This window comes from Coenobita brevimanus, chromosome 94 (assembly GCF_032717465.1).
Source record: "Coenobita brevimanus isolate Jiangsu-jjx chromosome 94, ASM3271746v2, whole genome shotgun sequence".
NCBI lineage: Eukaryota > Metazoa > Arthropoda > Malacostraca > Decapoda > Coenobitidae > Coenobita > Coenobita brevimanus.
Genome location: NC_137047.1, coordinates 22,000,389 through 22,022,423, shown reverse-complemented (window position 1 = coordinate 22,022,423; position 22,035 = coordinate 22,000,389). Strand labels below are relative to the sequence as shown.

The window sequence follows — 22,035 nt, the reverse complement described above, 5'->3', positions numbered from 1 at the left end:
TCTGATGGTTTTGTCAGTCCTCTGGACAGTAATGACAGGAAATCAGTTCAAATATATCGTGATACAGGTGCTTGCCAATCTCTTATGCTGACCAGTGTTCTAGGCTCTAATGTTAATTCCTCTGATGAAACTGTAATCTTACAAGGTGTAGGGAATAATTACTTCTCTGTCCCTCTGTGCAGAGTGAATTTAGAGTCTGGTTTTGTTAATGGTTCCGTTATGGTTGGGTTGGTTGAGACACTCCCAATGTCAGGTGTAACTTTCTTACTTGGAAATGATATTGGTGGAAGTCAAGTGTGTCCAGCTCCTCAGTTGTCTAGTGAGCCAGTGGCTGCGTCCCAGGATTGTGACGTCCCTGATGTGTTCCCTGCATGTGCTGTCACTAGGGCTAAGTCTAAAGTTACTGGTGATTTAGAGGATAATGATGATGATGATGTTATCCTAGCTGACACTTTTCTTGCTAATTTGGACCACTCACCAGATGAGGCAGTACCCCGTAGTGTTGATAATTTGTCTCGTCAAGAGTTGGTTGAGTTGCAGGTTGCTGACCCTGAGTTGAAAGGTCTAGCTAACTCTGCTTACAGAGAAGAAGAGTCAGCCGGTGCTTCTACTTGTTATTATGTAAAGTCAGGAGTACTTATGAGGAAGTGGAGACCCCCAACAGCATCAGCCGACTGTGAATGGGAGGTTGTACATCAAGTTGTCATCCCTCGTGTTTGTAGGCAGGATATCATTAGAGTGGCTCATGATTCCAGTTTGGCAGGACACCTTGGAGTGAGGAAGACTGTGGCACGCATTTTGAAACACTTCTACTGGCCAGGTATCTTCAGGGATGTTTCCTGGTATTGTAAGTCTTGTCACACCTGTCAAGTTGTGGGGAAGTGTAATCAGACCGAAAAGGTTGCACCTCTAGTTACCATTCCTCCTTTTGAGGCGCCTTTCACCCGTGTGTTGGTGGATATTGTGGGCCCTCTTCCTAAGACTTCTTCAGGATTTTCTTATGTGTTGACCATGATTGATATGGCTACTCGTTATCCTGAAGCCATTCCACTTAGAAACATCTCAGCAAAGAACGTGGTTAAGGAAATGCTAGGGTTCTTCACAAAGTTTGGTCTGCCCAAGGAGGTACAGTCAGACCGGGGAAGTAATTTCATGTCAAACGTTTTCAAACAGTCTCTGAAAGAGTTGGGCATCACCCAGATCACGTCTTCAGCTTACCATCCCCAGACCCAAGGAGCGTTGGAGAGATATCATCAAACACTCAAATCGATGCTCAAGAAATACTGTTTGGAACATCAGAAAGACTGGGATAAAGGTCTTCCATTCGTTGTGTTTGCTGCAAGAGAATCTCCAAATGAATCACTGGGCTTCTCACCTTTTGAACTACTGTTTGGCCATGAAGTAAGAGGACCCCTTAAGCTACTCAAGGAATGCTGGCTGTCGGAGGAAGATGACGTCAACCTGCTGGAGTATGTGATGAAGTTCAAAGAACGGCTGTCCACTGCTTTACAGCTGGCGAGAGAGAATTTAGGAGCTGCTCAGGAGAAGATGAAGACTTGGTATGACAAGAAGTCCAGGTTACGCCACTTTCAGCCAGGAGATCAGGTTTTGATTCTGCTACCAGTTCATGGGCAACCTCTTCAAGCCAAGTTTAGTGGCCCTTATTTCGTGGAGAAGAAACTCAGTGATGTCAGCTATGTCATCGCCACACCAGATCGTAGAAAGAGCAAGCAACTATGTCACATCAACATGCTAAAGTTATATCACAAGCGGGATGAAAATAATCCAGTCTGCACTGTAGCTGTTCCACCCGAGTCTGCAAGTGAAGCTCTCCCATGCAGTATGAGCCTGAGTGATAGTTTGGGGAAGAATCCTGATATCATGAATGATCTCCAGACTAAGCTTTCTCATCTACCACCCAAGGAAAGGCAGGAGTTTTCGGCATTACTGCAGGAGTACCCGCAAGTGTTCCGTGCCACTCCAGGAAGAACCACCGTGTTGATGCATGATGTCGATGTTGGAGACGCAAAGCCAATTAAATTGCCTCCTTACTGTGTGAACCCAGTGAAAGTTCCTCTCATCCAGAAGGAGCTTGGCTACCTGTTGGACCACAAGATGATTGAGCCCTGTCAGAGCGAGTGGAGTTCTCCTGTCACTCTAGTCCCTAAGCCAGGTGGGTCACAGCGGCTTTGCATCGACTACAGACGTGTTAATCAGATAACTAAAACAGACACTTACCCTCTCCCTCGTGTAGAAGATTGCATAGACAAGATCGGAAAGGCTAGGTACATAAGTAAGTTTGATTTGTTAAAGGGATACTGGCAAGTACCTATGACTGAACGTGCTAGGGAGATCTCATGTTTTGTAACACTAGGAAAGGCTTTTGCATGTTCTGTAATGCCGTATGGTATGAAGAATGCACCAGCCACATTTCAGAAGCTCATGAATGTTGTAACAGAGGGTTTGGCAGGGTGTGTTGTTTATATTGATGATGTATTAATCTTCAGACAACTGGAAAGATCACCTATGCCATGTCAGTAAATTTCTTGACCGTTTAGTTCATGCTAATCTTGTAGCTAATTTATCAAAGTGTGAGTTTGTTCAAGCTAAAGTTCAGTACCTTGGGTATGTAATTGGTGATGGACATGTTGCACCACCAGGAGCTAAGGTTCAGGTTATAAGTGATCTTCCCAGACCTAAAAGTAGGAAAGAGCTACAAAGATTTTTGGGAATGGTAGGTTATTACAGGAGATTTGTTCTTAACTTTTCTATTCTTGTATCACCACTTACAGACCTACTGAAAAAGGGAGTTGAATTTGTCTGGACCGATAACTGTGAATCCTCTTTCAACAAACTTAAAGCTATTCTATTAAGTCAGCCAGTGCTCGCTACTCCAAATTTTGCTAAGCCTTTTAAGATGGCTGTTGATGCAAGTGATACAGGAGCTGGGGCTGTTTTGCTGCAAGAGGATGATCAGGGTATTGAACATCCTGTATCTTATTACAGTAAGAAGTTCACTCCACCTCAAAAGAACTACTCAACTATTGAGAAAGAGCTTTTGGCCTTGATTTTGGGTTTACAGCATTTTTCATTTTATTTGTGTTCTGGTTTTGACCCCATAGTCATTTATACCGATCATAACCCACTGAAATTCCTTAGTAAGTTTAAAGATAAAAATCAGAGATTGACAAGATGGAGTCTACTTCTTCAGGAGTATTCATTAAACATACAACATGTCAAGGGGAAAGAGAATGTTATTGCAGATTGCTTATCTAGACTTTAGACAGATTGTTTTAGAGTAATAAGAAATTTCCTTTATAAATTTCTTTTTCTTTGTGGGGAGGTGTTACATAGCCTATGATTTCATCATCCTTTGTGTAATTTTAACGCACAGTTGCTGCATGTTTGATCACGAGCGTGTTCTGCCTCAGTCCCCCCTTCTACCGTTATAGTAGAGTAAGTCGACATCTCTGTTATACTTTGCGGGGTTGTCATCTCTTTGTCCCCATGGCTTCATTTGCGCGTCCTCATTACAAGTTGTATCAAGCTCTCCTGGCCCCTGTATAATGAGCTCAGTCTCTGCATCATTGCCACTTAGATCTGCTCCTCATTTTGTTCACATCTCTGTCCTCCCCTGTACAGATATTATTATTGGGAGTGCTCAAGAAGTCTCCAACCATCTAGCAGCTGTGTGTAATTTGAGTATAACTGTTGTTGCATTTTTTCTTGTACTGTATAGCATAAGTTTAATTTGTAGGCTTAGTGAAGTTTTTGTAATTCATGTATGGATCTTTATGTCAGTCATTTTTGATAATAGTTTGTATCTGTAATTATTTATCTGGCATTCACTGAGTATTATCTGGTATCTCATTTCATCAGGGCTGACTTAGATAAATTTACTCTTGCTAATTTCGTGTTAATAGAGGCTATTGCAGTTAACCATATATTTAACCTGTTTATTTGCCATTACATTATCCTTATGAGTCCTGAATGTTTTGTTGTTAATTTAAGCATTAAACTTTAACTTGTAATTTTACCTAACTCTTTTGTTTTGAACCTGGAACTTTACGGGACAGTAGTGACTCTTCGTATTCTCACTTAAAGTGTACATTATCTTTCTCTGTTCCGTAACAATATATATATATATATATATACAGTAATCACTCCACTATCCGACGTAATAGAGCCATAGGTAGGTCCGGATATTGGTTCTGTCCGGATATTGGGCCCCAGCTTATGGACTTGTACTTATGGACCCTAACTCAGAGAAACACCTATACAACTCCCTCTGGACATGCATAGCACCTATTTAACACCCAAATCACACCAATAAGGCACATAAATGACTGAAATAAATGCAAAAGAAACATAAAATGAGGGTTTAGAAGTAGGTTCATACAATAATAAACATTCTGGTGACTGGCTCCTGGACTGGTACTTATGGACCCAAACCTAGCCTAACTCAGAAAAACACCTTCCTACTGCACATGCCTAGCTCCTAACACCCTATTCACATCAATAAAGGACATTAAAGAGTGAAATGAGGTAAGTATAGTATGGAAAAAAGTACAGTATGAAACATTCTTATGTCCGGATAGTGGGGATGTTCGGATATTGGGCATCCGGGTATTAGAGTGATTACTGTATATATATATAAATATATATATATATATATATATATATATATATATATATATATGCAGCACTGTATATTCAGAGTTTCTTGATATCACAGCTAATTTGGAGACATTGACAAAGAGCCTACAAGCGGTGGCACTATACACCTTAGGTGGAGCAGCTGTGGCATCTCCAACCAGGGGCCAAGCCTTTCTATATTTCCCAGCACCATGCTGTGGGTCCTGGTCTGGTCTTGGTAAGCTTCTGTATGCTACACGGGGGCAATGGATCCCTATACAGTGTACTGTACTTGCTTACCTGCTTACCTGTGGCTGATGGGTTTGCTTGGCCAGATAGCCCAGGGCAAAACAACAACCACTTGTTTGGTTACACTAAAGCTGGGGTTTCCAACCTTTGGTACATGCACCACTACTATTACATTTCATTCTGGTTTTGCCACTGGGACACAATAAGTTGAAACAATTATCCACTTCTTAGGGACTGAAATTAAAAAAAAAAGAAAATAATGTGTTTTATATTCCATGCACTATGTGTAAAAAGGTGCATAAAAGCCCACATAGCCCACTAGGCAAGAGGAGTTCCAGTACTTCAGTGGCCAATGCTGTCAGGACAGTGATTAATTTATTAAACTTCCGTACCATTACACTGGCTGGCTGCAGTGTGCGATGCGAAGGGAGGCTCGATTGTCTCAAATGTGATGTTTCTGGGTGAGCCAGCAATGTCCTTGTTCTTACAACTTACAGATGGGCTGGATGTACTACACTACCAAGCGTATGTGAGTATGTGAAATGCTGTTCCTTCATTAGTAAAAAGGTCCATTCCTGTCATGGCGTTTCTCTGTATACATATCATAGGCATTAACCAGAGTATAACAGATAAGTCATCCTTAACGGTTAAGGGTTATATCGAGAGTTTCCCCAATGGCAAGTAAAATCATCTAACATTTACCACAAGAAAACTGGAAAGTCATCTCTTGAGGTTTAAGGATAAATAATAATTAAAAACTCACCCCTCCAGTAAGTCCAAACACTTTCTCGAGGTCTGGTGGTGGAAGCACTTCATAACCAACAATGCTTTCTTTGAAGCCAGGTGCATACTCCTCCACAATACTGAAGATCTAGAATATAAAATTCAATTATATCATACCTAAAAAGCATTTTGCTCAATTAATCCAAACAATCAAAATGATGTAGACCCTCACTATAACAGACTATTTGGGGGGAAGCCTGATCCGAAAATGCCAATAGTCCAATATCTCCAATGGTCCCCCCACACAAATTTGAAAACAGATAAGTACAATAGCACATTCTGGTACTATAAATGAAAACTATACCCATTTTACATGAACCTGGTCTATAATTTTGTCCTTTCGTTGCTTATTTCACATACCTGTCATGGCTCCTCATGACTAGTCCAGTACAATATTACTATAGTCTGTTCTTACAACTCAGCAGTCATGATGGGGAGAGGGCAATTTTAGACCAGGTCGGAATAGAAAGGGTAGGAAATATATTTACTGAGACCCACTGCGCTCCATTTCATGGACACAGTTTGTAATAACTGAAAGAAATTCAGTGGCCTTTGTAGTGTCCATTAAATCCAATATCTAGTCAATCAACGTCCATTAACACGAGGATCTCTGTACTATGCTTCCCTTCAGTGAACCCCAGAATGGGAATAGGCAAGGAACAGCCTCAGGTTTCCCAATGGCTGGAAGTATAAATGAGCCTGGGGTTGTAACAAAAACAATTAACATGTATCAGAGCAGTAATTTCTGGGGGAGCCAGGGGGCTGTAGCCCCCCCAATGTTTTCTGTATACAGTATTAATTTGTCAAAACTTCAACTAAGACTGAGGGTTCAATAACAACTCATGAAATCGATCAAGCTTGTAAGTAAAATGTGATGCTATATGTCGAATATTATGATAAATCTTGTTGGCACAACTATCTGAGATACACCGTGGTAGTGTTATGATGTTATTCAATGTTTATGTTGTGTGGCAATGCAGTTCTTGTCATTCACCAAGTGTTGTCGATGGCTCTCTGTTGCCTTCTGGCCTGTGAGTTTATTTTCTCTCAACTATGTTTATAATTATGTTTCTGTGTTTTGTTGTTACTGTAACTCAATCTACAGACTATGAGATGGATGGTCTCATCTTTTAACGTTAGTACTTTTGCAACAGTTCTGCTTATGCCAAATACCTACAAAATCAATGTGCTTATTCACAAAAAAAGTGCTTTTGAACGTTTTTTTTCTACTGCAAATATTGACTCTCCTGCCGACAATGACATTCTTCTGTTCTACAATGGAACGAAAGAGAAAAAGCATGTTGAAAAGTTTATCGTGAGTAAACTCAAACAAGATGGCCAATCTGAAAATGAGGACAACATGATTCTTCCTGAAGGACACCCTACTGATAAAGCCGATGAAAACACCAATGTTGCTCCTTCTGATCACGGCAATAACACTCCTAAACATGCCGATGAATTTTCAGACAATGCCGAGGAAATAAGTAAGATGGATATCGCAGTGCATGATGTTGCAGGGACCTTATCAGGACCTTCAGGTAGAGTCTTTCCAGATAAACCTAACCAGCTATAGAACTTCAAATTCGCCAAGTGACTATTTAGGACCCAGAAGAGATCCTTTAATTCACTGTGGTTTGAACAATCTAAGTTTCTGCACTACCAGGAGGCAAGTGACACAGTACTGTGGTATACCTGTGTGTTGGCTGACAGCAGGGGCACATTCACTGTGACTCCCAAGAAGGACAATCTGTTCATCAAAAAGGAGTTCTCATACTGGAAGAAGACAATTGAGAAGTTTCAGGCCCACGCTACAAGTGCCACCCATCGTCATGCAACTGAAGTCTTGATGAAACCAGTCCATGTAGATGAGCAACTAAATCATGCAGCAGCTACTCAGAATGCCGAGAACTCTTGCTGTCTGATGAAAATCCTGGAGAACAAAACTTTCCCGGGGAAACAAGGTCTTGCACTCAGGAGAGATAGTGATGAAAAGGTTAGCAATATTTATTTGCCTGCGATCCTTAGATCAAAAGATGACCCTGTCCTACAGAAGTGGATCAGCCAAAGTTATAATAGCCACATGCGTACTCAAGCCCAGAATGAAATTCTCAAGCTGCTAGCAATTAAAATTCTCCTTAATATTCCTGCGGACATTGCAGCAACTGGCTGTTACAGTGTACCTGCCAATGAGACTACAGATATTAGCAACACACAGCAGCTTGTGATATGCACCTGATGGGTTACCAAAGATATGGAATTTGCTGAGGACTTAATTGGACTCACTCCATTAGAACAGGCAAATGCTGAAACCATCGTGTCTGCTATAAAATATGTGCTACTGAGACTTGTCCTGCCCTTGGACCAGGCTAGCGGACAATGTTATAATGGCTGCGCTACAATAACAGGCAGCAAGCATGGAGTGGCCGTCATTCTCAAGAAAACTGCACCACATTGTCTTCACACACACTGTTACTGTCATGTATTGAATCTTGCAGTGGGCAACACAGTAAAGACTGTCCCTGTGATGAAGGAAACCCATGGAGATGCATATAAACTCACGAAACTGAAAAAATGTTCTCCTTAAACATAAGGCAGTCTTAAAGAAAAAATGAGTTGAAAATCGGAAATCTCAACTTTCCTCTCGACATTTGGGAGAACAGCACTAAGATGAAGCTCCTGTGTCCCACAATCTGGACTGTCAGAGCCTTACATTCAATAGCAAAGAACTATCAAACTATCCAAGATATGCTCGAATGGTGTTAAGACTCTAAGAACATGAGCGATTCGGAGATACTGTACGAGCTTGAGCTGATGGAGTGTCTAAGAATATGGACAGATTTCATTTCTTGTATGGCCTTCACCTGTCCATGCTGGTGCTTGATCACTTGGATAACCTCAGTGCTACACCACAGAGTCCACAGCTATGTGCTACAGATACACAGGAAATTGCAAGGCTGGAGGTTTGTACTCTCCGTAGCCTATCCACTAATGAACAAGTTCAACAGCCGTATGAGAAGATAACCAGGGAAGCTCACTGTTGTGATCTAGCTGAAACTGAGCCTAGACTACCCCGGCGTACACATCGACCTGTTCGATTTGATCAAAGTTCAGAACCTCATCATCTACAGTGTCCAGCCAAGCTTCATTGTTGTCAGTATTTTGCAGCCATCGACAATGTCGTGTCACCCACTGTAGATAGGTTTGATCAACCAGACTACTAACCGTACATGAACCTTGAGCAAACCCTGATAAAGGGAGCAGTTGGACAATGTTGGGAGGGGCACATGAAAGCACTAGAGGAAAATTACAGTTCTCTTGACTTCATACAGATGAGGACTCAACTTGGCAGTTTTGCTGTTTCCTACCAAGAGACTTGTTCAGATTTTAACCCCTGTCTGAGTGATGTAGTTGACTATTGTCACTGTCTTTCTGATGGGCATCGTAGTCTGATGAGCCAAGTGGTGCAGCTCACTCAGTTTTGTTTGGTAATGCCTGCATCAAATGCAATCAGTGAGTGTGCTTTCAGCACTATGAGGCACCTCAAAACTTACTTGAGGAGCGCAATGACTCACAACCGGCTAAACCAAACAATGTGTCTGAGTGTTCATTCAAGGAAAATTGATAATTCTGATCTGAAGGCGGTTCTGAACAAATTTACTGACACAACAGAGAGAAGAAGAGCCATGCTTGCTTGGCCTTGACATGTTGAATAAATGTTTTATATTTTGAGCATATTGTAAGTTGGAATCCGTAAATTTTAAGATCAAGGTTATTATGATGGAATGCAAATGTGTGTGTGTGTGTGTGTGTGTGTGTGTGTGTGTGTGTGTGTGTGTGTGTGTGTGTGTGTGTGTGTGTGTGTGTGTACCTAGTTGTATTTACCTAGCTGTGATAAACAGGAAATGAGCTATGCTCATGGGGTCTCATCTCTGCTTCTCAATAACTCAAATTCCGCTCTGAACTCATTAAGTTTACAGGCTGGACAATCTCTCTGTCCAAGCTATTCCACAGGTCTATCCATCTATATGGAAAACTATATTTCCTGATATCCTTCAGCAACTTGGATTTATCAATTCTGTGTCCTCTTGTTACTCTCCCATCCCATACAAACAGATCTCTTTTGTCAATATTATCTACTTCCATCATGGCCCTGAACGCTGCAATCATTTCGCCCCTCTCTCTCCTTTCTTCTATGGAAGGCAGATCCAGCTTTTCTAGCCTCTTTCTGCACAACAGATCTGCCAGGCTAGCGATCATCTTGGTTGCTGTTCATTGTATTCTCTTGAGCTTGTTTACATCTTTCTTTTAATGTGGGGACCACATTACTGCTGCATGTTCCAACCTAGGGCGGATCATAGCCACTATCAATTTTTTCACCATATCCTCATCCATGCAATGAAATGCTACTCGTACGTTAGTCAAGAGATTATACATCCCTCTATCTTGTTAATGCGTTTTTCAGGTGACATATGATCCTGGACCAGCACTCCCAAGGCCTTCTCTTTCTTGCTTTTGTGATTAGTTCATTACCCATCAAATAATTCAATGATGGTCTCTTGGTACTTTTACCCATTTCCAATATTTTACATTTCTTTGTACTGAATTTCATTTCCTACATCTGGTTCTAATCCTGAATCCTATTCAGATCTTCCTTCAGCATTTTACAGTCTTCTTCAACTTCTACTCTCCTCATGATCTTTGCACTGTCAGCAAACAGACTTGCATAACTGTTCATTCCATCTACTATATTGTTTATGTAAAGCAGGAACATTATGGGCACTAACACCAAGCCCTGTGGAACTCCACTTATTACTTCCCTCCATCTAGACATCCTGTCTTTTATTACTGTCCTTATTTGTCTGTCTCTCAAGAACTCTCTCATCCACTCTATGAGGTTCCCCTTCAGTCCTCCTATGTGTTCCAATTTCCACATTAGTTGCCAAAGGCTATCTCCAAATCAAAATACACATAATCCACCCAACTATCTCTCTCCTGTAGCACATTTATCGCCCTTGAGTAGAAGCTCAACAAGTTGGAAACACATGACCTTCCACTTCTGAATCCAAACTGACTTTCTGCCAAAATGTCCATCCCCTCCAGACCTTTTATCCACCTGTCCTTCAAGATTCTCTCGCACAATTTTGTGATCATGTTGGTCAGAGACACTGGTCTATAATGCAGGGATTCTTCCATGTTCCCTCCTTTATATATTGGTAAGACACTGGTCCTCTTCCATTCCCAGGGCACTTTCCTTTCTTCCTGGGAACACCTAGTTAAACAGTGAATCTTATCCACCAGTTGTTCTCTGCATTCCTTTAGTATCCAATTAGAGATCCAGTCTGGTCCTGGGGCCTTCCTCACATCTTGAGTCTCCATTAATCTGTATACTTCTTGCACTTAAACTTTTATATCTTTCAACACTACATTTCTAGTCACTCCCTCCTCCATAAAATCACTTTCTCTAGAGACGACTGATTGGAAGCATTTGTTCATTATTTCAGCTTGCATAACTACATCTTTATGGAAATTTCCTTCTACTTTCAGCTTACTGATCCCTTCCTTTTGTTTCAATTTGCCATTAACAACCTGTAAAACAATTTAAGTTCTTCCTTACATTTGTCAGCTATAAGGTACCTTTTTTGAAGTTTCTTTCTTCCTCAATATGTATTCTTGTACATTCATTTCTAGTTCTATTATATTCTTCCTTTGTTCTATCATTAGGTCTCTTTCTCCATTTGTTCCATGCCTTATCCCTTTCTTTTTTTGCTATCATACACTTTTTGCTGAACCAGTCATTTCTCCAGTTCTCTTTCCCACTAACTTTTGGTGCATTCTTTTCCACACCCGTATTATTGAAATCTAGAAAGATATCCCACTTCTTCTGTATTTCTTTTGCTTCCCTGAATTCTCGCCAATCCGCTTCTTCAAAAAATTTTCTTAGTCCTGTAAAGTTTGCTTTCCCAAAGTTGTATATTGCATGCCTGTCTAGCTCATCTCTTGTCTCCCAGTTTCCTTCTATCATTTGGAACTCTATCACTACATGATCACTTTTTCCTGTAGGACACAGATATTTCAGAGATTTAGTTGCATCAGGTTCTTTGGTTAGAATTAAATCTAGTCTTGCTGGTGTGTCATCACCTCTAAATCTTGTCTCTTCTTTGACCCACTGGGTCATTCCATTGTCCATTGCTATATTTAACAGTATACTGACCCCAAGAAACTTTACTACTTCCTGAGTCCCACCCCTCTCAGTTTACCTCTTTACAATTAAACTCCCCCATCAGGATTATGTTGTTGCTTTTCTCAATCACTTTCTGTAGGTATCTAACCATGTCCGACAATATCTCCTGATGTTCCTCCTCATTCCATGCCCTTGTCTTAGGAGGGACATATGCTACTGCAATGTCTCTCTTGCCTTTCCCTCTGGTTTCTATTACCATGTACAATGCCTCAGCAACACCTCTCAGTTCCACACTATCCACATTTAGGCTAGGCTGTTTTTCACTGCTATCATCACTCCTCCCATTTTTTCTTTTCTATCTCTTTGCCACAGTCTGTATTTCCCATCTCCCATTTGGATTTTAATATCCTCTCTTAGCTTGGTCTCTACAAAGAATATAATGCCTCGCTCATTTACCCTCAAGAAATCGTCTACTTCTAGCCTTGCTGAGACTAGACCATCAATATTTGCATATGCCACTTTCATTCTTTTTCCATTGCTTTTTTATTATGTCCTTCTCTCTCCCTCTCTCTTACAGTACCACTTCCTCAATTTCTTATTCATAACTCTCCAGTAGAACTCTGTCTTCTATTCCTCCGTTCTCTGCTTGTTATTTTCCTTAGCTTCTATAACAATTTCTTTATTTTAGCTCTCTCTTCCTCATTTGCATCCCTCCTTATCCAGATATTCTTTCCCTTCTTATTTGCTAGTTTCCAATTCTTGATTATTTCATTTACTGTGACCTGAGACTGAAATTTTACTTTAGGCGGCCATGCCCCTCCCTCCATGTATTTTCCCAGCCTAAACACTTCTTCGACCTCCTCTTGGGCTTCATCATTTCTTTCCATAACCATTGATACTATTTCCTTTACCCTTCTCAGTTCTTCCTTTTCTCTTTCTGACCTCACTGACATCATTTTTTCTTTCAAACCTGAGATAATCATGCATTTTTTCTTGTCTGCTGCATCTCTGACAAGTGATTCTTTACTTTTTAGTACCTTCGTCATTTCTTTCTCTACCTTTTCCTGGTTTTCCTTCCTCTGTTGTAATAAAATCTCCTTGAGACTTATTTTATCTCCTGTTGAGTGTTCTTCCACCCTTTGTGGTGTTCTTGGATTTCCTTGATATGTTCCTCATGCATCTTAGTTTTAGATTCATGCCTGTTAAGTTTTACATTTCCTCCTGTCTCTTTCCTCCTGCAGCCTCTTATTTTCCCATTTAAGCTGTTTTATTTCACTTGTAGATGATTCATTACTTGCTTTTAATTCAGACACATTTCTCTCCTGGTCAAAATTGTGTGAGCTGACACTCTCTAACTTATTTCTCAACTAATTTATCTCCCTCTTTTGTTCTGAGGTTTGTTCTTGTTATTCATTAATTATTGCCCATACCTGTTTTAATTCCTGGGCATTCTTCTCAGCCATTTTCTCGACATTTGCTACTCTTGTTTGGTTCAATTTGATACTTCCGTTGTTTTGGTCTTCATTGGAGAACCCCACGAACTCAGTATCACTGGATGTAAACAATGGACTGGTTCTTCCGTCATGGAGCAATCATACAAAATTTAAACCCGTCACTGTGTTTTACTTTTATCTGACTGACACCTCCAGCTTATTTTCACTCAAATGGGATGGAACCACCACTTAGACATTTAATTTGCATGTTCACAACAGGCATACATCCTTTTCGCCACTGATTTAACATTATTTTCCCACGATCTGCATGGAGCTCCGCCACTGATGACATCCTGTGTGTGTGTTCTTACCTAATTGTATCTTTACAGGAATGAGTCAAGCTTGTACTGTCCACTGATCAATTGCTCTATCTGGGAATCGCCTCTCTTTTAATGCGGTTTTTTGCAGTGTCCTCTTGCTGATGCATCCCCATAGGTTCTGTAATCATTTATGTCTATTTTCTCCTTCCCTGATATGCATTTATATAGCATAATCATGTCTCCTCTAGAAACCCCATGGACAAAGAGGAGGAAGGTCCTGGTCCGTGACTGAGAACAAGGTTTCGATTCCCGTAAAGAAAGGTGGTAGTGGTAGGTGGTGGCGACCATCATCCACTCACTTGATGTACTGCTGTCTACTTCTTCCTTAGCCTTTATCATTCTTTTTCTGTGCCTGCCCTCCTCTCTTCCTATTTCTCCTATCTTTCCTGTCACTTCTTATTGCTTTTCTTTCCTTTACAGGTAGCTTTACATTGAGTGACAAGCCAAATGGTTTCCTGTAAACCAAGAAACCATTTACAACACTGGGTGGTAACCATATAACCAAACCATACATGCTCCTACATGTCAGCAAGTGGGTTGGTGAAGGGTTAGTGCCCCTCCCTGTAAAACAAATAACTCAGAGTCAAATGGCCACCCCTTATGGGATTATGGCATCTGGCAATAGATGGATAGATAAATGTCTCCTCTTTTCCTTCTCTCCTGTAGGGAAGGCAGATTCACTTTTTCTAGTCATTCTTCATAGCTTAGATCCCTTAAGCTTGGTACCCATCTTGTAGCGGCCTTTTGAACTTTTTCAATCTTATCTATTTATTTTTTGAGATGAGGACTCCACACTACTGATGCATACTCCAGGGTTGGTCTGATGAATGATGTTATTATCTTTCTTAGCATGTCTTCATTTATGTATGTGAATGCTATTCTCATGTTTGCAAGCAGTGTATACATGTTCCCTATCTTCTCACTGATGTGGGCAGCCAGAGATAGTCTGTTATTAATAATCACACTTACGTCCTTCTCTCTTTCTGATGTGTGTAAGGTTTTATTTCCTGACTTATAATCCCAATCAGGTCTATTTCCACTTTTACCAAACTTGAAAACATGACACTTGTCCACACTGAATTCCATTTGCCATGTATTGCTCCATTCATGAGGTTTCTTTAATTCTTCTTGTAGCTCTTTACAAGAGTCTGCACTGGTAACTGTCCTTTGTATTTCTGCATTATCAGCAAACATATTTAGATAGGTTTCATTTCCAATGTTGCTATCTATATGATTTATATAGCTATCTATATGATTTATATAGCAGCCGTGGCTCAGTGGGTTAGAGCGCTCCACTCTGACCGAAGGGTCGGAGGATCGAATCCACCCAAGGGCCATTGGTAGACATCAGGAAGGGCATCCGATCATAAAATGCTACACGCTCCAATCCAAAAGTCCTCTATCCAGGGGCATCGCCTTAGCTCTTCGGGGATACCTGGCGGCAAAAAAAAAAAAAAAAAAAAAAAAAAAAACAAGACTGGTGCCAGCACTGAGCCCTGTGGAACTCCGCTAGTCACTTCCCTCCATGATGAGTAATTTCCCCTTAGTATTGTTCTCATTTCTCTTCTTTGCAGACAAATCTTGCATCCAACGGTACAGTTTGCCTCGGATTCTGCCTTGATGGTACAGTTTCCATAAAAGTCTTTGGTGTGGTACTCTGTCAAATGCTTTCTTGAAATCTAAACAGAAACAGTCCACCCATCCTTCTCTTTTCTGTAATGTGTCTGCTACTCTATCATAGTGGCTCAACAGATTAATAACACAGGATTTTCCTTTTCTGAAACCAAACTGTCTTTCTATTATCACACTGTGTTCCTCTAGATGATTTACCCAAGCTTTTCTTATCACCTTTTCTAACACCTTGCTTACAACACTGGTTAGTAATACTGGTCAGTAGTTGAGAGGATTTTGTCTATTCCCTTTCTTGAATAAGGGAACAGTGTTTGCTTTTTTCCAAATATCCGGTACTTTACCTTGTCTCAAGGATTTCTTCAAAATTAAAGATAATGGTTTACTAAACTCCTTTGCACATTCATGTAGCACCCAGCATGAAATTTCATCAGGACCATTTGCTTTTCCTTTGTCTAATTTACTTAACTCCTCCTGTATTTCTTTTTCTGATATCTGTATATCTGGTAATATGTGTGGGCATGCATGTTCCATTTCATCCCTCTCAAAATTATTTTCTTCTGTAAAAACTGATTGGAAGTTCTTATTTAGTGCTTCACAAATATCCTTCTCTTGTGTATAAGTGATCCCCTGATCCGTAATGGATTGTATTTTATCTTTTAATTTGGTTTTGCTTCTGATGTTGCTGAAAAATAGCTTCAGTTGATCATTACTTTTATTTATGATATCCTCCTCAAACTGTTTTTGGGCTTCCCTCCCTATCCTTGTATAATCGTTTCTTGCCTGTTTATAGTTGTTATTGCCCTTTCGCTATCGTGTCTTCTGTATCTATTCCATAACAAATCTCTTTTTTCTTTTGGTTTTTTACATTCTGTACTGAACCATTTCTTTATTTTTTTTTCTGCTTCTTTGTGCTATGGAATGTACTTCTGGACTCCTATTTCATAAAGTTCACAGAATTTTTTATATATGTGGAGAGAATGGAGAATGAAAGACTGACTAAGAGGGTGTATGTAGGTGAGGTGGAGGGAGGGAGAGGGAGGGGTAGACCGAGGATGAGGTGGAGGGATGGAGTTGAGAGGTATATGAGGGAGGGGGGGGTGAGTTGGGGGGAGGGGAGTCAAATGGTGGGTGACAGAGTGACTTGGAGGCGTTTTGTCTCCGGCCACCCTTTGCGGGATTAGGGCGCCGGGCTATAGATAGATAGATAGAATAGATGTAAATCTTATCCTCTAAGCTCCTTTTCCCAATCTATTTCCTACCCCCTGGGGGTAGGGGGGTTTCAAGAATACTCCCCCAGTATCCCTGCTTGTCGTACGAGGCGACTAAAAGGGTTGGTGGTGGGTTAGTGCCCCACCCCGTAAAAAGAACTAACTAAAAAAGCGAATAAAGCGCCTCGGACCCGGACGGACCATTCGTTGACGACTAAGAAACAGACAAAGGACATTCTGAGGATGGGAACATGGAATGTGAGAGGAGTGAATGATGAAGTGAAAGAGAGAGAGATTGTCCAGGTGCTTGAGGATGCAAAAGTGGATGTATGTGGATTGACTGAAACTAAATGGGAAGGTGAAAGGTTGAGAGAATGGGAATATGGTGTAGGTATATGTGCGGGAGTCAGTGAGAATGAGAAGGCAAGAGAGGGAGTATGTCTGATGATAAGCAAGAAGTGGAAGGAGAATATAAGAGAGTATGGAACAGTGGGTGCAAGGATTGTATGGGTGAGGATGAAAGTAGGTATACAAGCATGGGCGATTGTATGTGTGTATGCTCCAACAGAGGATCGAGTGGCAAGAGTGAAAGATGAGTTTTGGGCGAGAGTAGAAGCATGTATGGACAAGTTTGAGAGGAGCGAGAGAGTGCTGTTGATTGGAGACATGAATGGCAAAGTTGGGAATGTACGAGTGGATGGAGTGGTTGGTCAGTGGGGTGTGCCAGCTGAAGTAGATGGGAATGGTAGTGCTTTGGTGGACATCTGTGCTGGTAAGGGGTTGGCAATAGCCAACACCTACCTTCGTCATAAGATGATCCACCGGTATACATGGAGAGTAATGAGGAGGATGGATGGTGAACTTGTTGAACGAAAGGCAATGATAGACTACGTGTGTGTTGATGAGCGAATGAGAAGACAAGTGTTGGATGCAAGAGTGTGGAGAGGGTGGGGGAATGGAGTCTCGGACCATCACTTAGTGATGGCCAAGGTAGAGCTGCAAAGAAAGTGGTTGAGGAGATGAAGGGGAAGACAAGAGGAAGCAGCTCCTGTGAGAAGAGTGGAGAAATTGCAAGATAGTGAGAAAATGACAGAGTATAAGAGCATAGTGGAAGAAAGATTGGGAAGGTATGAGCTAGAGCAGATGGAAGGGGTGGAAGACGTATGTAAGATATTCACGGAAGAGATAAGCGCAACGTGTGAGGCGCTTTGTGGAGTGAGGAGGAGATGCAAGGGTGTGCAAGGGACAGCATGGTGGAATGATGAGGTGAAACGAGCTGTGGAACAAAAGAAGAAGGCATATGGTGAATGGTTGGCGAGTAGAGGTAGGGGAGAAGATGAGAGAGAGAAAAGAGAGGTATATGTGAGCAGGAGAAGGGAGGTTAAGAGACTGGTGAAGGAGAGTAAGAAGAAAGTGGATGAAGAGTTTGGGAGGAATCTGAGTGTGAAATGGAGGGAGAGTAAGAAATTGTTTTGGAAGGAGGTAAAGAAAGTAAGGCAGTGTGAAAGGGGAAACAGTAGGGGAGTGAAAGATAGGAATAATAGATTGTTGGTGGAGAAGAGAGAGAAATTGAGGAGATGGAAGGAGCACTTTGAGGATTTGTTGAATGTAGAGAGTGAAAGCAGTGTGAGTATAAGTGGTTGGGGAATGGCTGGGAGAAGAAGAGATGAGAGGAGGGAGGAAGAGATCAGTAGGTCGGAAGTAGTGGAAGCGATGAAGAAGATTAAGCTGGGAAAGGCCCCAGGAATTGATGGAGTGTGTGGTGAAATGCTTAGGTATGGGGGTGAGATTGTTGTGGAGTGGATGTGGAAGTTGTGTAGATTGGCTTGGGAAGAGGGAAGGGTTCCAGAGGACTGGAAATCAGGTATAATTGTTCCTCTGTACAAAGGAAAAGGGAGAGAGAAGTATGTGGTAACCATAGGGGTATTTGCCTTCTTAGTGTGACTGGTAAAATATATGGTAGAATACTCATTGATAGGGTTAGGCATATGACAGAGGAGCTAGTTGGAGAAGAACAAGGGGGATTTAGGAAGGGAAAAAGGTGTGTAGATCAGATATTTGTTCTAAGATGTTTAGTGGAGAAGTATCTAGAGAAGGGAAGGAAAGTGTATGCTGCCTTCATGGACTTGGAGAAAGCTTATGACAGAATAGATAGGCAAGGTATGTGGAAGGTATTAAGAATATATGGAGTGGAGGGGATATTGTTGAGTGCTGTGAAGAGTATGTACGAGGGAGCTAGGGCTACGGTGCGAGTGGATGGTGAGCTGAGTGAGTTCTTTGATCTCAATGTGGGACTGAAACAGGGGTGTGTGATGTCTCCATGGCTGTTTAATATATATATGGATGGGGTTGTAAAGGAGGTGCAAGGTAGGGCAGTGGATGTGGGGGTGGCCCTAATGAATGAGGGTGAGATTTGGAAGCTTCCGGTGTTGCTGTTTGCTGATGATACAGTATTGTTGAGTGAAGATGAATGGGAGTTGCAAGGTTTGGTGAATGAATTTGGGACAGTGTGTAGGAGGAGGAAGCTGAAAGTTAATGTAAACAAAAGTAAAGTTAAGGTGTTTGAAAGGAATGAAGTCACAGAGTGTGCAGTGAGGTTGGATGGTGAGGATATGGAGAATGTGAGTGCATTCAAGCACTTGGGTAGTGTGATGAGTAAGGATGGAACTTTGGGGGATGAAGTACGTGAAAGGGTACAGCAGGGAAGAAAGGTTGTTGGTACACTGAAAGCAGTGATGAGAAATAGGGAGGTGAGTATGGAAGTTAAGAAGTCACTGCATGATGGTATTGTGATCCCTACCCTGACGTATGGAAGTGAGGCGTGGACCTTGCAAGAGGGGAACAAGTCAAGAGTGAGAGCAGTGGAAATGAGTTACTTGAGAGGAGCATGTGGAGTGACGTGGAGGGACAGGTTGACGAATGAAGAAGTGAAGGAACGTTGTGGGGTAGATGTGGACGTGGTTGAAAAGATTAGGAGAAATACACTGAGGTGGTTTGGACATGTGGAGAGAATGGAGAATGAAAGACTGACTAATAGGGTGTATGTAGGTGAGGTGGAGGGAGGGAGAGGGAGGGGTAGACCGAGGATGAGGTGGAGGGATGGAGTTGAGAGGTATATGAGGGAGGGGGGGGTGAGTTGGGGGGAGGGTAGTCGAATGGTGGGTGACAGAGTGACTTGGAGGCGTTTTGTCTGCGGCCACCCTTTGCGGGATTAGGGCGTCGGGCTAGATAGATAGATAGATAGATAGACTTCTTTAGGTCATGATAGTTTCCCTTTTTATAATTTGGGCTCTTTTTGTAACTTTCACTCCTGTTAACTATGTCATATGCAATCATGAAGTAGCCATTTAGTACTGCATGGTCGCTTTTGCCAAATGGTGGGTGATACATTAAATTGTCAACATCGTGTTCTTACCTAGTAAATACAAGATCTTGCACTGAGCGTACACTGAATCCTCTTTTTCTGGTGCTTTCCCTTACATGTTGCGTTAGGAAAAACTCCTGCACGAGATCCAGGAATTTTCGATCCCAACAGCCTTCTTGGCTTATTATATCTAGAGTATTTGTATTAAAATCTCCAGTTAGTACAGTGAGTCTTCGACATATGAAAACCTGAAGTACGAATTTTTGATGGTACAAAAGCGATGAATATAGGACAAATTCCACAATACGAAAATATCTCGATGGTACGAAAATCGATAAGAAAGAAAAATCTGACACAGTCCTATAATCCAGACTATATGGTGTGAAGAGGTGCCTGAATAGTCTGAAATCACGATTAATCTGGCGGAAACAAAACACAAGTACTGTTAGATTGATTTATTTACCGGTAAATGTACAGTCACACCAAAAACTATCCCACAGGTAAGGAACGATGATATCCGAAATGACCATTATAGCTCATGAATTCTCGGTAGGATTTATTTGTAACTACTTTGCTATGCATATAATAACAGTACGGACTAGAAAATGTCATAAACTGGCCATATATTGCATCCATGAGAGAGCAAGTTTATCAGCATGGGAACAAAATCGTTGTTCAGTTCCCAGTAGCCATCGTCCATGTCTCAAATTGTTTTGTGTCGAGTGTGCACCGATATGTTTTGGTGCGAGTGTACAATGAAAGACACAACTATCTTCCCAGTTCCGTCTGAAAAATATTTACATCAGGTGAAATACAATGAAAACCCTGTTTCCATTAGTGCGTGTTTCAAATGGTTCGATTTTTCCACCCTATATTCGTCAGACTTTGGAAAGATACTTGTGTCTTTCATTGTAGGTTAGGTTAAATTATTAGCTACAGATAAGCTCGGTTAGGCCAGGTTTAGTTAAACACTTAGGGAAGAATAGTCCATTCCATCATTATGTTAACGAAATAAACAAAAGCTGTCACACCAGAGCAGCTAAAAACAATGGGGAAACAGATTTAACAAGAAACGTTTACTGTATTTACCAACCCAGAAATAATCTGAAAAATATAACAGACTATCAGGAAAAACTGATGTGGAAAGGTGCTTTTACTGATTAAAGTAAAGCGTATGTTTAGTCCCCTCAATGGCTGAGGGTTCAGAACTTTGCGTGCTCTCGTCATCGGCCTCGGGACCATTTTTTCAAAGTTCTAAAATCAATTTCTTTTTCTTAGATATATGAAAAGACTCATCTGACACACCTGGCTTTTTTTTTTTTTATTATTATTTTTTTCCTCTAAATCCATCCTGTGATTTGCTATGATTCATGTAAGAATTAATAAAATTAGGATGCGTATTACATTAGCATGTAAACATTGGCGAAAACATCTGGGATGAAGTGAACTGTGAATGCCTACTGCTTGGGATGGTAGAGTAGGGTCGTCTAAACACACCTGCGACCTTCATTCCCTTCCCATAATTGCCCGTAGTTTTTTAGAGCTCATCCTAACTCAACGTCACTGACATCGGTACAGTAAGGCGTTGTTCAAGGCCAGCAGCAATGAAAGCGATAATGGAATACATTATTGTTTGTATCAGTCCTCTCTCTTTCACACATACAAAAGAATGAGCAGTAAATGTACACTAACTTTAAGGAGCAGAAATAACTGTGCTCAGTCGGTCCGAAATATATTGGGAAGAGCGATACCGAATGATGAATGTGGAACTGAATTCTAACCTACGAGAACATGTGGGATGAAAGAGTAATTTTTTTTTTCTAATTAGCAAACATTTTTGTTCCATATCGTCTCTTAAAATTGTAAAACCCATAATCTTTCGTGTAAGCATACAGCCTAAAGACCTTACCAATTCAGTTCATATTCCTCTAGTTTGTCTTCTATATTTTTCTGACTATTTTGAGGGTGGTAAATTATATTCTCTCGCTGAAAGAAACTTACTCAAGATCTGAGCGCATGTAACATAAGCATGTAAACATCGGCGAATATATCTGGACTGAACAGGCCTGACTGATGTGATGGTAGAGTAGGGTCGTGTAAACACACCAGTGACCTTCATTCCCTTCCCGTAATTGTTCGCAGTTTTTTACAGGACGCCCTAACTCAACGT

General features: G+C 41.2%; 1 protein-coding gene across 1 annotated transcript in view; it reads right to left on the bottom strand.

Annotated features, from left to right (window-relative positions):
• LOC145412852 (pyridine nucleotide-disulfide oxidoreductase domain-containing protein 2-like) overlaps nucleotides 1-22,035 on the bottom strand; it is a 276,097-nt gene that overhangs the window by 44,532 nt on the left and 209,530 nt on the right. The window contains exon 13 of the mRNA XM_080282652.1: nucleotides 5,648-5,755. Within this exon, the coding sequence (XP_080138778.1) occupies nucleotides 5,648-5,755 (108 nt within the window). The remainder of the gene's footprint in view (nucleotides 1-5,647; nucleotides 5,756-22,035) is intronic.